This window comes from Primulina tabacum, chromosome 10 (genome assembly GCF_025594145.1).
Source record: "Primulina tabacum isolate GXHZ01 chromosome 10, ASM2559414v2, whole genome shotgun sequence".
Lineage (NCBI taxonomy): Eukaryota > Viridiplantae > Streptophyta > Magnoliopsida > Lamiales > Gesneriaceae > Primulina > Primulina tabacum.
Genome location: NC_134559.1, coordinates 4,808,345 through 4,828,465, shown reverse-complemented (window position 1 = coordinate 4,828,465; position 20,121 = coordinate 4,808,345). Strand labels below are relative to the sequence as shown.

The 20,121-nt window shown below is 32.6% G+C and overlaps 2 protein-coding genes across 7 annotated transcripts; both read left to right on the top strand.

Annotated features, from left to right (window-relative positions):
* Nucleotides 1-3,269: 3,269 nt before the first annotated feature.
* On the top strand, nt 3,270-7,323 carry LOC142504784 (F-box/LRR-repeat protein 10). Of its 2 annotated transcripts, XM_075617590.1 has the most exons (4): nt 3,270-3,539; nt 3,633-3,841; nt 4,122-4,215; nt 5,682-7,323. In XM_075617590.1, exons 1-4 carry the CDS (start codon nt 3,354-3,356, stop codon nt 7,113-7,115), a joined length of 1,923 nt encoding a protein of 640 aa, XP_075473705.1. In that variant the 5' UTR covers nt 3,270-3,353; the 3' UTR covers nt 7,116-7,323. The 2 variants fall into 2 exon arrangements, with proteins under 2 accessions (XP_075473705.1, XP_075473706.1); XM_075617591.1 differs by lacking the exons at nt 3,270-3,539; nt 4,122-4,215.
* Nucleotides 7,324-12,969: 5,646 nt separating this feature from the next.
* On the top strand, nt 12,970-19,389 carry LOC142505193 (serine/threonine-protein kinase STY46-like). Of its 5 annotated transcripts, none has more exons than XM_075618061.1 (16): nt 12,970-13,478; nt 13,778-13,892; nt 14,667-14,731; nt 14,914-15,033; nt 15,608-15,662; nt 16,016-16,087; nt 16,294-16,344; nt 16,651-16,844; nt 16,922-17,029; nt 17,203-17,276; nt 17,417-17,592; nt 18,019-18,114; nt 18,403-18,483; nt 18,561-18,614; nt 18,741-18,875; nt 19,204-19,389. In XM_075618061.1, exons 1-16 carry the CDS (start codon nt 13,285-13,287, stop codon nt 19,270-19,272), a joined length of 1,659 nt encoding a protein of 552 aa, XP_075474176.1. In that variant the 5' UTR covers nt 12,970-13,284; the 3' UTR covers nt 19,273-19,389. The 5 variants fall into 5 exon arrangements, with proteins under 5 accessions (XP_075474176.1, XP_075474177.1, XP_075474174.1 ...); XM_075618062.1 differs by having other exon boundaries at nt 16,663-16,844; nt 19,204-19,388; XM_075618059.1 differs by having other exon boundaries at nt 15,977-16,087; nt 19,204-19,388.
* Nucleotides 19,390-20,121: the final 732 nt, after the last annotated feature.

The window sequence follows — 20,121 nt, the reverse complement described above, 5'->3', positions numbered from 1 at the left end:
GTTTATATGAACTCGTCACGAGACTGATGCGTTGTACTATATCAATATTTTTCGATTAAAAAAATCTATTAAAATTATAAAAATAATTTAAAAATATAAAATTACAACTAAAATTTAATAACATAAAAAAACAAATATTAAAAATACATGCTATCCAAAAATTTAATTTTCTCTAAATTTCTTACCGCAATTTCACGGAACTCAAAAGTTAAATCAAATAGTGAAGATTGTCCAAATTAATGTATACAACTCTAAAAAACTTAAAGCAGTCGATTTAAAGCATCTAACGTACCTCTTCACTCTCAAAATTGAACAATTGAAGTATGAAGTTTAAAAGATTGTAGAAGTTGAGCCTCAAGGACATCCAAACTCATAACGATGAGTTTAAGCTCTGAGATCATTTTAAGTTCATAAACTTGAGTCTAACCACAAGTTCAAAACCTAACTCTAACATATAGCTATGTGTTTGGTATAAGATACCATAATCTTGGACCAAATATAGCAACAAAGTAATCTACCAAACATCATTTTATTTTAAAAAATAACTTACTGTAAAAAGCATGATCTTGAGCATAAAACATAGATTGTATCAATTAAGAAAAACTTTGTAGTTTCGAATGATTCATCACATTTTTATGAAAGACGAGCGCTGGCTGCGCAAGGCGCACCTGTTGCGCCTAGGTTATGACCTAGGCGAACGACATTAATCAAGCGCGCGTCTGAGGTGCGCCTCGGCCCAAGAGCACCGTTGCAGAAAGGCGAGCACCTGTGCGTTTTGGTATTACACGCTTCACTATATATAACTCAAGCCCGATAAAATTTAAAGCCCGATAACAAACAAAAGCCTTTTTTAATGTTTTAAAAAAAGCCTTACAATCTGCATGTGAGTTCTTTTTCTTACCATTCCTTGAAATTCTTTCTGGAGTAGTGCAGAGGCCTTTTTTCACGTTTGAAACTCTCTGGTTCTGTTCGTCTCTCTCTGTTCTAGTGTTTTTCATCTTCTATGCTAGTTTGCTTCTTCAAAAACTGTGAGTATTTAAGAGTTGGTTTTGTGCCATGTGAATTACGATATATCATTTATTGTATATGGATCAATGATCATCCGTCTGTGCTAGCCCTACAATCTGCATGGCTTTGCTTGGTGTCTTAATGTGTTGCTGAGGCCTGTGATTAGAAAAAGAATTCTTGTCTTATAATGTTGTTGCAGTTTATTTTTATTAGTAGGATTTAGAATCAAGTCTGTTATTATAATCTTGTTGTTTGATTATTATAATCTTGTTGCTTGATGATGAATTTGATGATTTAGATTTTTGAAGTTTTTTGGTTAATATATTATGATGCACTTACGATTTATTAATGAATTTTAGATGATTGGAGTTTTTTTTCATGATTTATGTTACATTATCTGCTAATGAATTTTTATTTATATTATTTTTTTTATATTTATGAAAGTATTTAATTTAAATCGTATAAAATATTTTATATATATTGAATTTTAAAATTTGTATCAAATGTGCTTTACTTCGATAAAGCGTTCACTTCGCCTCGCGCCTCATGCCCCAAGACACCCTCGCGCCCCAAATGACTATGATTCATCACAATAAAAAAAAAGTATCAATTGTTTGAACAATCTAGCGACGTTGTATCGATTGTTGTAATTGCATATATGCGTCTAGGATTAGATATGATACGATCGTCTAAGGCATAATAAGCTCGTATAATCACGACACACACAATACATGTGACACATGATATCGACATATAAGCGTTGTGTGTGTATGATAATTTTGTTTTTTAGTATTATTTTTGATAAAAATATACTAATAAATAGCTACTTCAATTTCATATATGGATTCATCATCCCAAGTTCTAAATAGCTAGCAAGTTGATTATTTTTAAGTTGAGAGTCTCTGATTTTAAGAAAATGAACATGAGTCATATTATATTTGCATCGTTGCAAACATCCAAAGAGATTAAGACAAGATGATTGAATATTATGTTTCAAGGTTATCAAATAAATTGCATCAACAAAGTTCAAGAGCACACTTTACAAATTACAACCTGCAATAATAATGTTACTAATATGCTAAATCTTACACAAAGAACCAACAATATTCATCTTTTGAATCATCAATTTTTTTTGACAAAAACTTGTGTGAGACGGTCTCACGGGTCGTATTTTGTGAGATATATATCTTATTTGGGCCATCAATGAAAAAGTATTAATTTTTATGCTAAGACTATTACTTTTTATTGTGAATATCGGTAGGATTGACCCGTCTCACAGATAAAGATTCGTGAGATCGTCTCACAAAAGACATACTCATTTTTTTTTACGGTTTTTGAAACAGTAAAATGCAGTGTAAGAGTATCCAACGACTATTCATTTAGTTCAAGACAAACCATAATCAAATTGAAAAGTATCAATCAAATTTTAGTAATATTTAATCCTACTCCTAAACAAATTTTTTGAAAGAAGTGAAGATTTATTTTTATTACATGTACTAAACTTTTGGTGATGAATTCCACAGTCATCTTTAATTTTCAATATTTCAGAGTTATTTAATGAATATATACACATTAACAAAAAAATTAACACATATAATCATTAAAAATCTCATAAAGTTGATGTATTAATATCATAGAAAAAGTAAAATAAATTAATTATCAAAATTATCGTACGAGAAAAAAAAAATCAAATCATCTTTAGAAATAATCTATATAAAAATAAACGAAATTAATGTAAACAAATTACTCCAAATCAAACTCAAAAAATTAGTACAAAAATTACTTTATGCTAAACTTTGCACAAATGTAGGATCATTGAATCATGGTACGTGTGAAATTAAAATGACCATAAGAATTGTTTTCATTTTTCTATTACTATTTATTTTTACTTTTTTTATATCTAAAATAATATTAATTTATTAAAAAATATATTACATTTTATATTTATTTGAAATCTAATTTATATAAACAGCCACAGTGTAATATAGGTTTTTACATTTGTACTATTTATTATAAACGTATTTTCCGTATATGATGAATTTAATTTCTAAATGAATTTTACTCCAAGGATTGATTTTAAAGAATAATATTATTAATATCAAATTAAAAGTATTTTCCATATATGATGAATTTAATTTCTAACTGAATTTTACTCCACGAATTGATGATTTTAAAGAATTATATTGATTATAAAAATAATAATATATAATTTTTTTCAATAAACTCGTAGGTAATAAAATGCAAATAAATCTTCGATAAATAATGAGCGATGACCATCGTGATCCTCGACTATCCACTCTCCCGGTTGAAAAGCAAACGTGGGTTGGGTAAGATAAAGAAGGGAAATGGCGAGCCCGACCCAGGATCCGGAATCAATGAATCCGGGTTTGGAACAACTGCCCTCTGCCCTTCTCGCCACCATCATGACGAAGCTCGACGTTCCATCGATCCAATCACTCGCCTCCACCTGCAACACCTTCCGGTCATGCGCCGCCCATATCCTGTCCTTCCTCCCCAACTTCCACCTTCTCGTATGACCATCAGATTTTGATTGCTCTCAAAGATTAGTTTTTTTTGGTTGGTGTCTAAATAAATATCTAATTTTTTTTGTTCTGATGTTTCAGGACATTGCTCCGTCGATGGATTTACTGAGCCCATTGCTGCGTCTCAACAATCCATACTTGAGGAGCCTGAAGGTGGACTGCACGCGCCTTGATGATTCTTCCCTGAACTTTTTGGCTCGCCCTTCTTTGCAAGAGCTGTGCCTCCGTAATTGCGCTGATTTCAGTGGAAAGCTTCTTTCTGAGCTTGGCCGGCATTGCAAAGACCTGAGGTTCGTATTTGACCGCCATTTCATCACCAGTTTTTTCTGTCCACGGAGGTTCACTTGTTGATTTCTAGTGATCCATTGGGTTCTTTGTTCTTGGTTTGGTATGCATTATTAGGTGTGAATACAATTTATTGTTAGCAGCGTAAATCTGAATTCATTCATTATTAAGATTTGTCCCACTCTTTTTTGGTAACTTTGTTTTTATGGTTCATGGTTTGTGCAGAGTGTTGGATTTGAAGTAGGTTTGGTTTTGTTAGCATCATTGTCTTAATTTGTGTTTCAGGTTTCTGTACTTGAGTTCTGTAGCAGAGAAAAGGGGTCGATCAGTCGATGTATCACATCTGGAGGAATTGCTGAGTGGTTGCGCTCAATTGGAAGTAAAAGTTCACTCCATGAGTTATCAGGATAAATATTTGCATTTAGTGTGGAATATTTTTATTCATAATATGGAAGACATGAGGATGTTCTTCATTTAAAGTTGGGTTTGCTGTATGAATGTTAATCATTTGAAGCGGTATAAGATAAGCATGCAAGCATGCCATACGTGTTTGAGGTTTCTGGTTATTTCGGAATTAGGTAGTGAGAAAGGTGCGTCATTTACTGACTAATCACACTTCAAAGGGTCTAAGTATTTACTGTTCTCTTGTTTCTGAATTTGGCGAATAAAATCTATCACAGCATGAGCTTATGTGCTTTTAATTTGCATTTCACTCAACACGATGGTGATGTTTATAAACGAGATTCACTATCATATGTGATTTTTGATAAACTATGATTACCCTTGAGTTTTATTCCTGCTTCCAGATAGATGCTAACATCGCCCCTAGTCCCCTACTCAATTTCGATGGAGATTTATGTTAATGTATGATATATCTTCTGTATACACATTTGCAACAGAAGTATCATATTTGTCTTCTGCTATGATGGTATGATTCTGTCTCATGGAACTTGGTAAGCTTCTGAAGGAGTTTGCATTGAAAAGTCTAGTTAATGTTTTTTATTTGAAATTTATTTATTTTATTTTTGCATTTCACTTATGAGATGCTATGTTGAAAAATCTATGAGAGGAAGGATGTGAAAACACTAGCATGCTGACACATTCAAGAATAGCTAAAAGTTGAGTTGTATTCTCATGCTTCAGATTTTAGTGTCTTCTCTTTTTAAAAGTAATTTAATTGTTTTTTCGATTAGGACGTGGTTATTATGAATGCTAATAAATTTTCTTTCTTGAATGAGTTATTATGATATCACTGGTTCTGATAGTGTTGTTCTTACTATTGTTTGCTGTCCCATTATAGCTTTGCGCTACTCACACGCCGCTAAAACCTCAATTCCAACTGATATCTGTCTCTCATTATTTTCTGAAGTCGACAATTTTCCCTATTTCATTCATAGTAGAGTTTGTTCAACATTATTCCATTGAAGATAGTCTGTATTGGCTTTGCATATTATATCTTTTCAGTAAATAATGCAGCCACAATTTTCATGTTGTCTTTGCATATAATAAATATTGACAAATTGGTGTTCTTTATGCAATATCCGCGAGGTATTTTATTAGGGGAGTAAAAAAGCACTTGGTTGCATATGGTGATGTTAATATTTGAATAATTATCATCGGGGCAGAAATATGAGCCTGGAGTTTTTTTTTATTTAGTTGCAAATTTGTTAGAGCGTTCAAATTTGGGATCAGAATGTAGTTATAGTTGGGATTTGTGTGCCAAATTTAATTATAAAGGTGAGAAACATGCTTGCCAATTGTTCCTAATTTAAGCTGATTCAATTAAATCTCAATATTCTATATCAATCATTTTGCTAATCCAAATTTGCTAATTGTTCTTTGTAGGCTCTGATCCTGATGTTCGATGTCTCTATATTTCTGCGTTATAATTTTGCTCGTGTCTGGATCCTAGCCTCTGAAAAGCTTATTTCGCTTGAAATTGGTTACATTTCTTCAGTAATGGTGACAGAACTGCTTAGCCCTACTGTGGGCCTCCATCAATCAGCTAATCAGATTCAGCCCTCCATATTGCCAAATGTACAGAAGCTATGTCTTGGTGTGGACTATATAACCGACACCATGATCAACACAATATCTAGATATCTTACTTCATTGACCTATCTAGACCTTCGAGATTCACCTATAATGGAACCAAGGATGGCGTTTGATCTTACAAACTCTGGCCTTCAACAAATTAATGAACGTGGAAGGTTGAAACACCTTTCTTTGGTAAGAAGCCAGGAGATTGCTCCTACATACTTCAAGCGAGTCAATGATCTTGGGATCCTTCTCATGGCTGACAAATGCTCGGCCATGGAAAGTATCTGTCTGGGTGGGTTCTGCCAGGTGACTGATTCAGGATATAAGACAATTTTACACTCGTGCTCTAAGTTATACAACCTCAAGGTTTTTCATGGGACCCATCTGACCGACCTGGTTTTTCATGACATAAGGGCAACTTCCCTTTCACTGAAGTATGTTAGCCTAAGGTGGTGTAATCTCATAACAAATTTGGCTGTTGCATGCTTGACTACTAATAAAGATCTCTGTGTGCTTGATATGAGAGATTGTAGAAACCTCGGAGATGAATCCCTTCGAGCTATCAATGAACTTCCTAAGTTGAAAACACTTCTGCTGGATGGCTGTAACATAAGTGACGTGGGAATTTCCCACCTAAGTAGGGGGGTGATTAATAGTCTCATCTCGTTGTCTGTAAGAGGTTGTAAGAAACTTACAGACCGATGTGTTTCGTACTTATTCGACAGTAATTCAAACCAGGAACTAAGAGAATTGGACCTTTCGAATCTTCCCAACCTGTCTGATACTGCTGTACTTATTCTGGCAAAATCTCGAATTCCAATATCCCAACTACGAATGAGACAATGCCCCCTCATTGGAGACACTTCTGTCATGGCATTAGCCTCAATGCAAGTTGATGAAAACGTGTGGCGTGGGAGTACCTTGAAGCTATTGGATCTCTATAACTGTGGGGGAATCACTCAACTCGCATTTCGTTGGTTTAAGAAACCATATTTTCCAAGATTAAGATGGTTGGGTGTGACTGGCTCTGTGAACAGGGATTTGGTGGATGCTCTAGCAAGAAGCAGACCATATCTGGCCATTTCTTGTCGTGGGGAGGAGCTAGGTGCGGACCAATGGGATGACTTGGACGACACATTTTTTCAAGACATGGAAGAAGTTGATGAACTGGAGCAGTGGCTTCTGGGAAGAGAAAACATGAGCGATGATGAGATGGAAGATGACGAGTTATTCGAGTGAGATTGGTGTATCAAATCTTGAGTGCTCATGTCATGTAAATGTATTTGATGTTCCTGACTCTGTTATGTGCATAATTATGTAAAAGTCAAAGACGAGTTCTCGATTTCGATTTCGTCGAGCCATGTAGCAAGTAGTATGATATGTAAGTGTGTCTGCTTAAGAGAAATTGCTTCTGTTGTTTGATTTATCAAAGGTTGTTTGTGCGTTATTTTGTTGCATGCATTAAATTAATTTTGCTTCATTGGCTTAATTTATCATTCGATAAATAAATCGTAAGTCGACCCATTCATTCCTTAACAGTAATACCTGGGATAGAATCATCAAACAAATTGCAATAGAACAATAATTCAAGTAAAGCTCAAGTCTCAGTCGGTTCCAATTTTGAGTTTGGAATAAATCAATTCAAAATAATTAATAACAAAAATATACATAAAAAACTAAAGATAATATTCAATTCTTCGATTTTATTCTCACATTCATATACTAGACAAAAACCTATACGAGACGGTCTCACGAGTCGTATTTTGTGAGACGAGTCTCTTATTTGGGTCATCCATGCAAAAGTATTATTTTTTATGCTAAGAGTATTACTTTTTATTGTGAATATCGGTGTGATTGACTCATCTCACAGATAAAGATTCGTGAAATCATCAGACCTACTTCATATACAAATAACGTTGTAACATCGATGATTTATAACTAATCTGACATGAATGAAAACAAATCAATCGGATAACGGGATGTGTTGTCGATGCCAGTCGCTCATTAGATTTCTATACTTATCCAAATACTTTAATTAATTACATTTATAATTTATTCAAATATCTTGATTAGTACATTAACCAGTACTCATGGACTAATTAATTAGCTATTAATGTAATTTAAATAACGAGACCTATATTTCTGTACTATATTACAATTTTCAATGTTTTGTGGATAAGATTTACACGACACGTACTTGCGTTACAAGGCATTGCATTTGCAGTACAATAATCGATTGTACATGTACTCGTCTTAAAAATGTATGTCTTAATTAACCATAATTTTCTCTTCAAAAAGACAATTAATAATTTAATCATTTAAAAAATTTTGATAAATTTTTAATAATTTATAAATAATAAAGGCAATAATTTATGTAAGACGGTCTCACGGGTCGTATTTTGTAAGACATATATCTTATTTAAGTCATCCATTAAAAAATATTATTTTTTATGCTAATAATATTACTTTTGATTGTGAATATCGGTAGGATTGACATGTCTCACAAATAAAGATTCGTGAGACCGTCTCACAAGTGACCTACTCAATAATAAAAGCTCTCGTTAGATTGTGCTTTATATTAATTTTATGAGACATATATCTAATTCGTTGTAATTCGTAATAAATATTAGATTTTATAATTAAAAGACTAATTTTTATTTTAAATATGATTCTTATAAATAAACTATGTTATATATGTTAGTAGAGATAGACAGAAGGTTGTAGAATTAATTATGCGAGTGTCCTTTAGAGATTCGAAAAGGCGTTTTCTAAAGTCTTTTGTCACTTTGCCACGTGGACGGTATCCAACTCATATTCCAAGATACGAGGATTTTTAAATGAAAAAGGATAAAGTCAAATGCCAATGAAGAATATCGTCGGTTTATCCATTTTTCCGCATGCGACTCGTTACATTTATTATTATTTATTATTTTTTTCAAACGTGCTAATTCTGTTTTAAAATATTAATGTTTCGCGATTTTTATTTTTTTCTATGAGACGAGAAAAGATAAAAATCGAAATATATGAATGATACAATCATTTAGATCATAAATGTTTTTAGTATTTGATTCAAGTTTTTACTGAAATAATTATGTTTTATATTATTTTTCATTTCAAATAGATATGTTTATACCGACATCAATCTTAATTTGTTTAGATTCATTCGAGGTGTGGGACCCTTCAAATACATTAAAGTTGGTAACTATAGGATTTTGGATCTTGTAAGATGTCCAGGTTCATACATACCTTTGGTAATGTTAGTACCAATTTATTTTTTACAAGTAAGTTTTGAATAGGGATTTGAAAATCAGACACGATGTATCAATCCGATATGATTTAATCCGGAAAAAAAAATCAAGTTTGGGTTTGGGATTTTAGGGTTCGGATCAGATCGGGTTGGACCCGATAGCTGACCCGAAAAAAATAATCAGATTGGGTTGGGTTCGGATCAACTTAATTTTATTTTTTTTAAAAAAATATAATTAATAAATATTACCAACGTTTTTATATATTGTATGTCTGAAAAAATATTTATTGTACATTTATATCATAAATTTTCATAATGTGATATTTATTTTGAATAAATTTTTTTTATTTTTAAACAATTGTTTATTTGATTTAGTAAAAATATTTTATTTTCTACCATTAAAGTTTCAAATTTAAATCATATATATGAAGGAGATTTTGTTATTAGGTGTTTAAATTAACATATTATTTTTTTGAATTTTATTTAATTTTCTTTAAAAAATTAAAAAAATTAAAAATCGAGTTGATCGGGTTGATTCATGTTCGGGTTCGAGCTGAGAGATTTTGGGTTGACTCGTGTCCGGTTTGAACAATTTTTGAATAGTACTATTGTTCAACCAGACCCAACCAATCTGAATTACACCCCTGGTTTTGACCATAAAATTTTATCTCAAATTTAAGATATGGATACGATATATTACAAGTTATCGATGCATATCAAATATTTCGTTATGGTTGTGTAAATTCTAAGATTTTTGTATAGGTGCTTGCAAAACTCGAGATCCCGAAAGAAAAAAAATTATTTTGAGATATTTATTTTTTAATTTATGATTAAAAACATTAAACTTGTTTTATGCTTCCACACACGAAATTATTTTAAGCTTTTAAAGACGAGATTTCATTCAAACTAGTAATCCACGAACGCAAATTTCAAATGCATAAATAATATATATTATAGCTAAATATAAATTAATATTTAATTATTTTAAAATTTATAAATTAATTTGAAAATGATAATAGTAAGTGGTAAATAATAAATACATTGAAATAAGAAAGAAGTAATATTTTTCGATAAATAGTAATTACTCTAAATAGTTGATGAATTATTATATAATAATATAGATTACTACTAATTTAACTTGTCATATATAATTTCCCAAAACAAAAATTGTATGTTTTTTTCCGGTTATTTTAAGGGACAATTTTGATTGTGTTCTTTTATGTTTGTCTCTTTATAATTTCTATCATCTATATTATCAAATTTCAGTCTTAATTCTATATCTTCTTGTTTTGTCAATTTTACGCAGAAGTTCTAATGTAAATGTAATGCTTGGTACCATTCGATGTCACATCAATGGCACGTGAAAAAATGAATAATTTTTTTAAAATAATAATAAATTAATATAGGAAAAAAAATCATAACATCATCCTGATCACTATTATTTCTTTATAATAAAATAATAATAATGTGATTTTCACATGCGGATTTACCAACAACCCATTCTATTTTATAATGAAAATTTGGTACGATAATTATATATATTTTTGTTTTTCTTTAAAAAAAATTTGATGGGTACAGGATTGTGCCATTCACCTGGCGGCCCCCATGAGACACGTGAAGACCACAAGCTAGTAGTTGAGTTACGTTTTCACGTACACTTGTACGCGCATATACGCAATATTATTAATTATTAATAAAAAAACATGATTGCTCTTGATTATGTTATCATATATAAATATAATTCATGTAAAATCTTACTAGTCGATTTTGTGAAATATAATTTTATTTGAGTCATACATGAAAAAATATTTTTTTATTTCAAAAATTTACTTATTATTGTAAATATCTTTGACTTGTCTTATAAAAGACATATTAAATATAGAGTTAAATCGGATTTTTAGAAACTAAACTTACGACATATATTGACTCGATTATGAGAACAAGTAACTATTTAGTGACATAGTTTACCGAATGTATACCTAAAAAATGTTATATATATATATATATATATATATATATATATATATATATATATATTATTTCATGAAAATCATCATAAGGAAAACTTTTAAATTATAGTTGAAATGATATTTGAAGGTATCACAACATTTGGGGAGGAGAGACAGCAAACATGTAGTATCTTGAAGCTAAATTTTTTTAATCCATTTTTTAGATTTAGACATGAGACGATGAACTCACTCGCCTCGACTTATATAAGATGTTAATAAAAAAGAAAATGATTATTTCAGTAATTGTTGAGATTGTCAATCTCGTTTTTAAGCTAGTCATTTTATTTAGTCGAAAACACCGATATGTATTGGTGATCTTTTGAGTCTATATTATGCTGCTTATGATTATGGATGAATAGATTTTTATGTTTACAAAAAGAGAGGATTAGCTCTATGATAATTTATATGGAATACTTGTGAAAAATGACAATTAAAATGATATATATTAAGTTAATATAATTATTCATTTGATTTTCTGTCTTTATGAACGTGAGTTTGTACGTCAATATATATTTTTATTAGATTGCTAAAAACTCACGTGGTTAGTAGCACCGTCCACATGCTTTGAAAAAACTATAAATAGTGAGCAACTTATATTATTGTTTTGATAATTTATTGCAAACTGTAATTATTTTAAAGCAAAAACTTGTGTGAGACAGTCTCACGAGACATATTTTGTGGGACAGATATCTTATTTGGGTCATCCACGAAAAATTATTATTTTTTATGCTAAGAGTATTACTTTTTATTGTGAATATCGGTAGAGTTGACCGTTTCACAGATGAAGATTCGTGAGACCGTCTCACGAGAGACTTACTCTTACTTTAATTATATATTAATATGATAAAAAAATTTGTTGGGCGTAGTTAATGTGTTTAATGATGAGGTAAATTGAAAAAAAAGAAGATAAAATTGTATTAAATATAAAAATTAGAATATATATTTTAGGACGGGTGGAAAAAGAAACGAGGAAAAACAGTATGAAGCATACATATATCTCTCGGTAATTAGTTAAAATGGAAAATTTTTAGTTAGTCGAATATTTGATAACTTTACATATTATTTAAGATCTCTGTGCTAAGATATTTACTATTCTAGTATCTAATTTCTCAATTTTTTAAAATGAATCAACCACAGCTATCATTCAATTTATACCGAGTAAATACTAGGTTAACACGATAATTACAAACCATGTTAGTCATGTAAAATATAAAAGAAAAACGACAGACTCGTACGAAAAAAATATAAATAAAAAATCGAAGTTTTAGTCATTAATCAAACATTCATCTAATCCACGACTTATATACCATTTGAAAAATTCTCACTCTTTTTTCTCTCCCTCGCCTTTTGGATTATGTACTGGATATGGCCCCAGCTAATTGATGACAACTCATCTGATCACAATTTCTCTTCCACTTATAGCAAAGAGAATTCATGTTCCCCTTGTGGAAATTGTAATAACTTTTTCTCTCTTTCAATCAACATTTCTATCATGAAATATGGTATTAAATTTATAATAAAATTTCGATAAATAAAATTTTTATATTGAAGTGAATCTGTCACATGACTCATGCTATAATGAACTATATTAGTACACACAGCTATACTGGACAATTAAATTGTTATTTTGTTATTATATGGAAACGAATTTAGGTGAAAAAACAAATAAATTTATATATTTGGGACGCTAAAAAATATTTTTATCTTATTATATAATCGAATATAAAACATTTCAACAAAAAAGTAAAATTTCGAAAACAATATTTTATTCCAGGGGACTTTGATATATTAAAGCAGCAAAAGCATACCTTTTCAATATAATATAATATAATATAATATATGAATGAAATGGATAGAGCAGAAAGAAATGGAAGGAAGGATGATTGAATGAATTCAAAAACCCAAGTCCAACTCCCCTTAAATCAACGCAGAAATCCCTTTCCGCCTCCCAATTATTCATTATTTAATTCATCTCCGCCATTAATATTTTATTTCACAACTTGTTGCGAATAATTCTGGGTATAAACCTCCTCAAATCTGCATCTGCTACGTGATTAACATGAAGATTTCACTGCACGTAACGCTGAGGTGAATTACGCCACCCTGGAGCGTGTTTCCTGAAGATTTGAGGATTGTTGTAACGGACACTTAAATGGTGATGGAACTTAACGACAGCTGCGGCAGTAAGGTGGTGGAATCGGCTCCAAGGAAGACCGGGCCACAGCAGAAGAAGTTGGAGGTGTACAATAATGTCCTGCGCCGGCTTAAAGAAGTCGACCACCCGGAGGCTCAGGAGCCAGCTTTCGATGATCATATATGGGAGCATTTCAACCGCCTTCCCGCCAGGTTAACTTTGCATTCCATATGATTCGCGTCGATCTTTTTGTAGGCAGAGATTTTCGAGTTATATCTTTCTCGTTACCGGGTTCTTGTGGACTCGCGGGTTCCGCTTCTAGAAATCGTTTCTGTTTATTTATATATTAAATCTCGATGATAAAGGCACTTCGCGATCTACTGTCGTTGTAGGTAGCGAATCCATTAAAGTGTCATGTTTTTTAAACCATGCAAGTTGAAAAGAACAGCTCTTTCTCTTTCTCTGTGCATAACACGTAATGACTGCTGATCGACGATTCCGATACTTGAAGGTATGCGATGGATGTGAATGTGGAAAGGGCAGAAGATGTTCTCACTCACAAGAGGTTACTGGATCTGGCTCGTGATCCTGCTAATAGGCCCGCATTTGAAGTACGACTTGTGCAGGTGAATAGTTGTTAATATTAGATGATACCCGGCCTCGAGCCTTAGTTAGACTAATTATTTGACCTTCCTCTTCTTATTTCTGGATTTATTCTGCGGTATATCTTGATATTTTTATGCGAAACCCTACATGATCTGGATGGGTTTACATGATAATTGATGGGTTTGGTGTCTCCTAGCTGTCACCAGCTTATAAAGGTACTGGTAGTTCAGACCTTTAGCGATAAGCCATTACAAATTAACGTAACAGCTGAGCTTGCTCGTATATAAGGCTACTTAGCCCTTAGGTCTCGGTAAGTATTACTTCAGCTGTAGGTGAGATGGGTTCTGGAAGGAAAAGGATACTCAGATTTTTCACATCTCTGATTTGCATTAATGTATGCAAAACACTAGCAACTTATTCTAATGACTAATGTGTTCTTTTCCTTTTTTTCAACCAAGATTCTAAGAAATCAGTTATCTTTTTCTGAAGCATTCAGATCAGTTGAAATTCTATTTTACTTCATTCAGTACGTTAAATTATGAATCTTCCTACAAATCATGTACTTATCTTGTTTCCTAATTGTTTGTCTGAAAAGAGCGTGTGACATTTTAATTCTTGCTTTTCACTTTCTCTTCCAGCGATCGGTCTACTGGTAAAACTTTATTTTGTTATTTGAAGGTTCATAAATGGATGTTATCAGGAGTATATCAATTGTAACTGTTATATCACTCTCATTAAATATCTCTCTCTTGGTTTTACTTTATTTTTATTGCCATAACTGATTGTCAATATAGGTTTTACCAGTCTCTGACGGGAATTCAGAAGATTCGATCCTTTCACGCCAGCCACAGTACGGAAGGTATTGAAGCACTTAACTATTCCAAGGTTACTAGTAAATTAATAGTTGCAACATTATGATGCTTTCCTTAAACATCTTGGCTCTTAATAATTTTGAAATTATCAAAATACCGGCGTTTGTATCCCCTAAATGTTTTGTTTTTCATTAGATATGATGAAACCTGTGCTCCATTTTTTTGTCAGCATCCATCCGCCACCTGCTTTTGGCTCTTGTCCTAATCTTGAATTACTTGCACTGGAAGCAAGCAGTTCAGAAGATCAAGATGGGAACAGAGCTGTAAATACTAGTGTGAAGTGTCTAAGGTATAATCTAATGGATGGTAAGCTTTTGATTTAGTTTTTTTGATATGCTCAACCCTTTAACTTCTTACAACAAAATGTTTCAAGTACTGGGACACCTGAACTTCTCATGTTTGTGCCACAAAAAATAATCAATTTTCTCAAATTCGTTCCAGTAAATTTAAGTCTCTGGAAATTATAGTCGATTTAAAGGGGATTCTTACCTCATTCTTTTGATGCATACTTTCTGTGTTTTAAAAGCGAAAAAGTTAACATTTTTCAAACCTCTGAAGTCTTCTGATACAATGATACATGAACCTATGTAATGTTCTTAACCTGACGATTATTGAATGGAAGAGGTTTTACGTACGGTTCTTTTTTTCTTTTTCTTTTTTTTTTTTGGTGGTGGGGGCAAGAGCTTTTACTGTTTCAATTAACTGTTGTGCATACTTTGCATTATGTGACATAATTCTCACATCTTCTGATAATTGATGATCATGCAGTTCCATGCATGATTTTCTGTTTCACAAAATTGTCATATACACTGTGCTTTATGTTATATAATCCTCACATCTTCTGATGATCGAATATTATGCAGGCCCATGCATGAAATTACTTTCTCAACAGTTGACAAGCCAAAACTCCTCAGTCAGGTTATTTATGTGCTGGCACACCGATACACCAGTCTCGTGAACACCTACTACTGATTTATTTCTTGCAGAATCCTGCTTCTCCGCTTGATTGTTATAGAATTATGGAAATCTTGCCTTCTATCTTCGTGGACAAATTTAGATGGATTTTGAAATGGATTTATTGGTGCATTTTTTTTAAATGAAAAATTCATGCGGTGGAAATTTTTCAACATCCCATTTCAGTCTATGAAGACATAAGCCTTATGATTTTCGGTAAACATGGTAGAAGGACAAGTTTTTGCTATGTACCGAACCTTTGAGATTTTACCTTGCAGTTGACTTCCTTATTAGCTGAAGTCGGGTTGAACATCCAGGAAGCACATGCTTTTTCAACCGTGGATGGCTACTCTCTAGATGTTTTTGTTGTCGATGGTTGGCCATTTGAGGTATATCAATCTTTTTTCTAAACTATCATTTGTGTTGTCTAGAGTGGCTTCATTTTTGGTGAATGTAACTTCAAGAATGACCTGAAGTTTTATGTCATGCCGCATCACAATACTGTCGTGCATTCTAGCAACTGTATGAAAATATATGAGGTTCTCGTTCTTCATTTAATTCCATTGGGATTAAATTATCTTTAAAAAAATTTCAGGAGGTTGAGCAACTCCAAACTGCACTGGAGGAAGAATTTCTGAAAATTGAGGTATTTTTTTTTATCTTCGGATGACCGACTTTCTTGAATTCACGTGGATTGCATTTTGCAAGGCTAAATCTGCATGATTTATTATTGGATTACTTTACTTGGTTATTCACTCACGCGTCATTTTTATTTGGGACTGTTATTCACAATTGTCACAATATAATGCTGAGGCAACTAGCTATAGCTTGTGGTTTTGAAAATATCACTGTCGTGTTCCTCATTTCTGACTATGGTTCCTTTGAAGACATCTGTTGATATTTTTGATTCAGAAATCAAGGTGTCACTATTGGGAAACAATTTTGATAATAGTTTGTCATGCAGAAAACTTCCCGGCCAAGTCCACATCCACGTTCTTTGTCTCCTCTTAGTGAGCATGAGCATGTAGACATAAAGTGCGAATCCGATCGTTTGGAAATACCCAGTGATGGCACTGATGTTTGGGAAATGGACCCAAATTTTTTGAAATTCGAGTACAAAGTAGCATCGGGATCATACGGTGATTTGTATGTGTAATGGATGATGCCTTGAAGTTTATGCTTGGTGTTAAGTGTTCTTTGTGTAAAAGAGTTCATTGTTTCAGATATAAAGGTACATACTGTAGTCAGGAAGTAGCAATCAAAATTCTCAAGGCAGAGCGCTTGAATGCAGAACTGCAGAAAGAGTTTGCCCAAGAAGTATACATAATGAGGTTTGTTGCATCACTTCTATGAATTCATTGATCATCCACCTATAGTGGGATAATTTTCTTTTTTCAGCTTTTATCCCCGCTGTTGACATCTGTTGAAGGGATTATTCTATCTAAAAACCTAATTGTATCTGTGCAAATGCAAAACCCTATGATCAGAAACGTGTTACTTGCAGAAAGGTTCGACACAAAAATGTTGTTCAGTTCCTAGGAGCGTGCACTAGACCTCCAAACCTCTGTATCGTGACAGGTATAACTCGTAGTGCCTATGCATTTTGAAATGCGCATCTCGGATTACTTTAGCACGTGAATAAATTTGAACTGCAGAATTTTTTCCCGGTCACTGTTTCAGTAAGCTTGGTTTTAAGTTTTGCACTTCTTGAATTGCAGAATTCATGTCTGGGGGAAGCGTGTATGATTATTTACACAAGCAAAAGGGTACCTTTAAGCTTCCATCTTTGCTCAAAGTGGCTGTTGATGTATCAAGGGGAATGAACTATTTGCATCAAAACAATATAATCCACAGGGACTTAAAGGCTGCCAATCTTTTGATGGATGAAAATGAGGTAAAAATTAAGTGCATCAAATGCATGAGTAGCTTCATGTTGTTAAATCTTTGTAGTTACTTCATCGCATTGCATGACATCTGATATTTCAAATTGCGGACTCATCCTAACTTGTGATAAACTTGCAGCTGACATCCCTCTCTTATATTAAGTATACGAATTTAGCATCTGTTTTCTGTTGATGTACTTACATTGATAAGCTAAAATAACTTAAACTTGATATTAGTTGCATGGATAAGAGTGCATATAAACGTTTTGCTTCTTTGGTTGGAACTACAAAGTTGTTTGGGTGTGCGGCATCTCATGGTGAATTTCTGGATATTTGGGTGTTCCGTATTTTCGAACAAGAAACCATGTGTGCATCATCATGCATTATCCAAATTATGAGTTTGCTTTGAAGGGTCTCAAGATGAACTTTGTTTGCAGGTAGTTAAGGTTGGTGATTTTGGCGTGGCCAGAGTGAAAGCAGAAACTGGTGTGATGACTGCTGAAACTGGGACATATCGGTGGATGGCTCCTGAGGTGTGCCCTTTTATAATCACTCAGAACTTGGGCTTCATACGGTTCTATTTGAAGATAGCGAGAGTCTTGCAGTTATCTCCACTTGAAGTGGATTTGATACTTTATAGTGGCGTAATTAATTTTCAATTGCTAGATCTTTATATGTAGGCTAGTGTTAAACTTGTAGTTATTCTTAAATGCGATTCATTTTTGGCTCATCATATGCCCTACTACTTATCGTGCTGGTTCTAATCGTGAACTTTTGCACTTTCTATTTGCACTTGCTCACCAAGTTGGTTCTCTTTGAAGGTCATAGAACACAAACCCTATGATCATAAAGTCGACGTCTTCAGTTTTGGGGTGGTTTTATGGGAGCTGCTGACAGGAAAGGTTTGGTTTTGCCATACATAATGTTGAAAGCAGCATTTCTTGCTTTTAGTTAAGCATATTCGTTGTTGACTTGTCAGCTTCCATACGAGCACTTGACCCCTTTGCAAGCGGCGGTTGGAGTGGTGCAAAAGGTATATCTTTTTACATCCTGTCTGATCTGAAGCTAGGGAGAATATTGTTGAGAATGTTTTTATTCTAAATCAAGCCTTTTCTCCCCCGTGATTTAAGTAACATGATCAATTCCATTCTTTTTCTAGGGTCTTCGTCCGACTATTCCTACACACACTCATCCAAAGCTTGCTGAACTGCTGGAGAGATGTTGGCAGCAAGACCCTACTTTGAGACCTGACTTTACTGAAATAACGGAAATCTTACGGAAAATTTCAGAGGAGGTATCATATATTTCATCGAATCCAATTGAATGATCTTGCTGCATGTACCTCTTTTTTTCCATCCTCAAATGATGCATGATTGGTATCCAGTACTTGACAAATCACGCTTTGAATTGCTTAAAGCATCATTTCGTCTGGTGCAACCGCTGATCTCTACTTAAACATTATGTTCATATTTTTACCAGAGGAAAATGATGTGCATGGTCGCCATTATCATGCATCATCACATTGCGCACCTCTTTTGTAAACTTTTTGACTGCCTTTAATCTTGGGGGTGCCCGATTTTCTGAGTTGATTGGTGTAGATGACGGCGATGTGTTTGGTGCAGGTTGGAGGCGATGGAACCGACAAACGTCGAGGATTTTTTTCCAGCTTGAGGCATGGACGACATCAATAGATTACGGAGAGAAATATCTGCATGCTTTGACATATAATACTCAACTCACTTCACTCCCAATTTTGAGCAATAATTCTTCTTCTTCTTCTTTTTTCAAGTTCATGTCATTTATTAATAATAATGGTGATTATTATTGTTATCTATACTATTTTATTAAGTCTGAGACACTTAGAGTAACTAACTTTGGTGTCATGGTCTGTTTTAATAATTATATATATTAATAAAATGTTAAAATTTTATTGCAAGTTATATGTAATTCAGCGGATAGAATCATTGTTTATTGAGGTTTAGATTATATGTTCAATTTTTATTGAGGTTATTTTTTTATTTTTTAATTTTTCAATTTATTTTATTTATATATCAAAATTACAGTTTAGTCCCTCATTATTTCTTATAATTATATTTTGACCCTCATTTAAATATAAATCAAATCAATTATAAAAAATATTATACAAGCACGCAACGCGTGCATCGATGTACTAGTTATTAATAATCAATAAATATAGAAGATACTTTTGTATTTTAATCAGGGCTGATTAATTGGCTAACCCATTTAAAAATGGTTAGTCCATAGAGGACGATTTTAGTGCTTAAATTAAATGATTAACTAATTTATCCAAATAAAAAAATTCATATATGCAAATATTACAATTATAATTCAAATAAATTATACAAAATAAAAGGAATTCTATCATTACTTTCTCTACTTTAGCTTAAACATATAATAGTGAAGAGATTAATACATTCTTACGGTCGAAAAGAAATCACGTCTCATGAATATTGACCGATGCCAAACAGTTTTTATTTATAAAAAATATTATTTATTTATGATTTTTATATTTAATCATA

Excerpts from the sequence above, each read along its gene's own strand:
- LOC142504784 (XM_075617590.1), top strand. The coding sequence starts at position 3,354 with ATGGCGAGCCCGACCCAGGATCCGGAATCAATGAATCCGGGTTTGGAA. Across the intron at positions 3,540-3,632 it reads TCCCCAACTTCCACCTTCTC|GACATTGCTCCGTCGATGGA; the intron begins GTATGACCATCA and ends CTGATGTTTCAG. Across the intron at positions 4,216-5,681 it reads GTGGTTGCGCTCAATTGGAA|GCTCTGATCCTGATGTTCGA; the intron begins GTAAAAGTTCAC and ends TGTTCTTTGTAG.
- LOC142505193 (XM_075618059.1), top strand. The coding sequence starts at position 13,285 with ATGGTGATGGAACTTAACGACAGCTGCGGCAGTAAGGTGGTGGAATCG. Across the intron at positions 17,030-17,202 it reads CAAGAAGTATACATAATGAG|AAAGGTTCGACACAAAAATG; the intron begins GTTTGTTGCATC and ends TGTTACTTGCAG. Across the intron at positions 18,115-18,402 it reads ATCGGTGGATGGCTCCTGAG|GTCATAGAACACAAACCCTA; the intron begins GTGTGCCCTTTT and ends TTCTCTTTGAAG.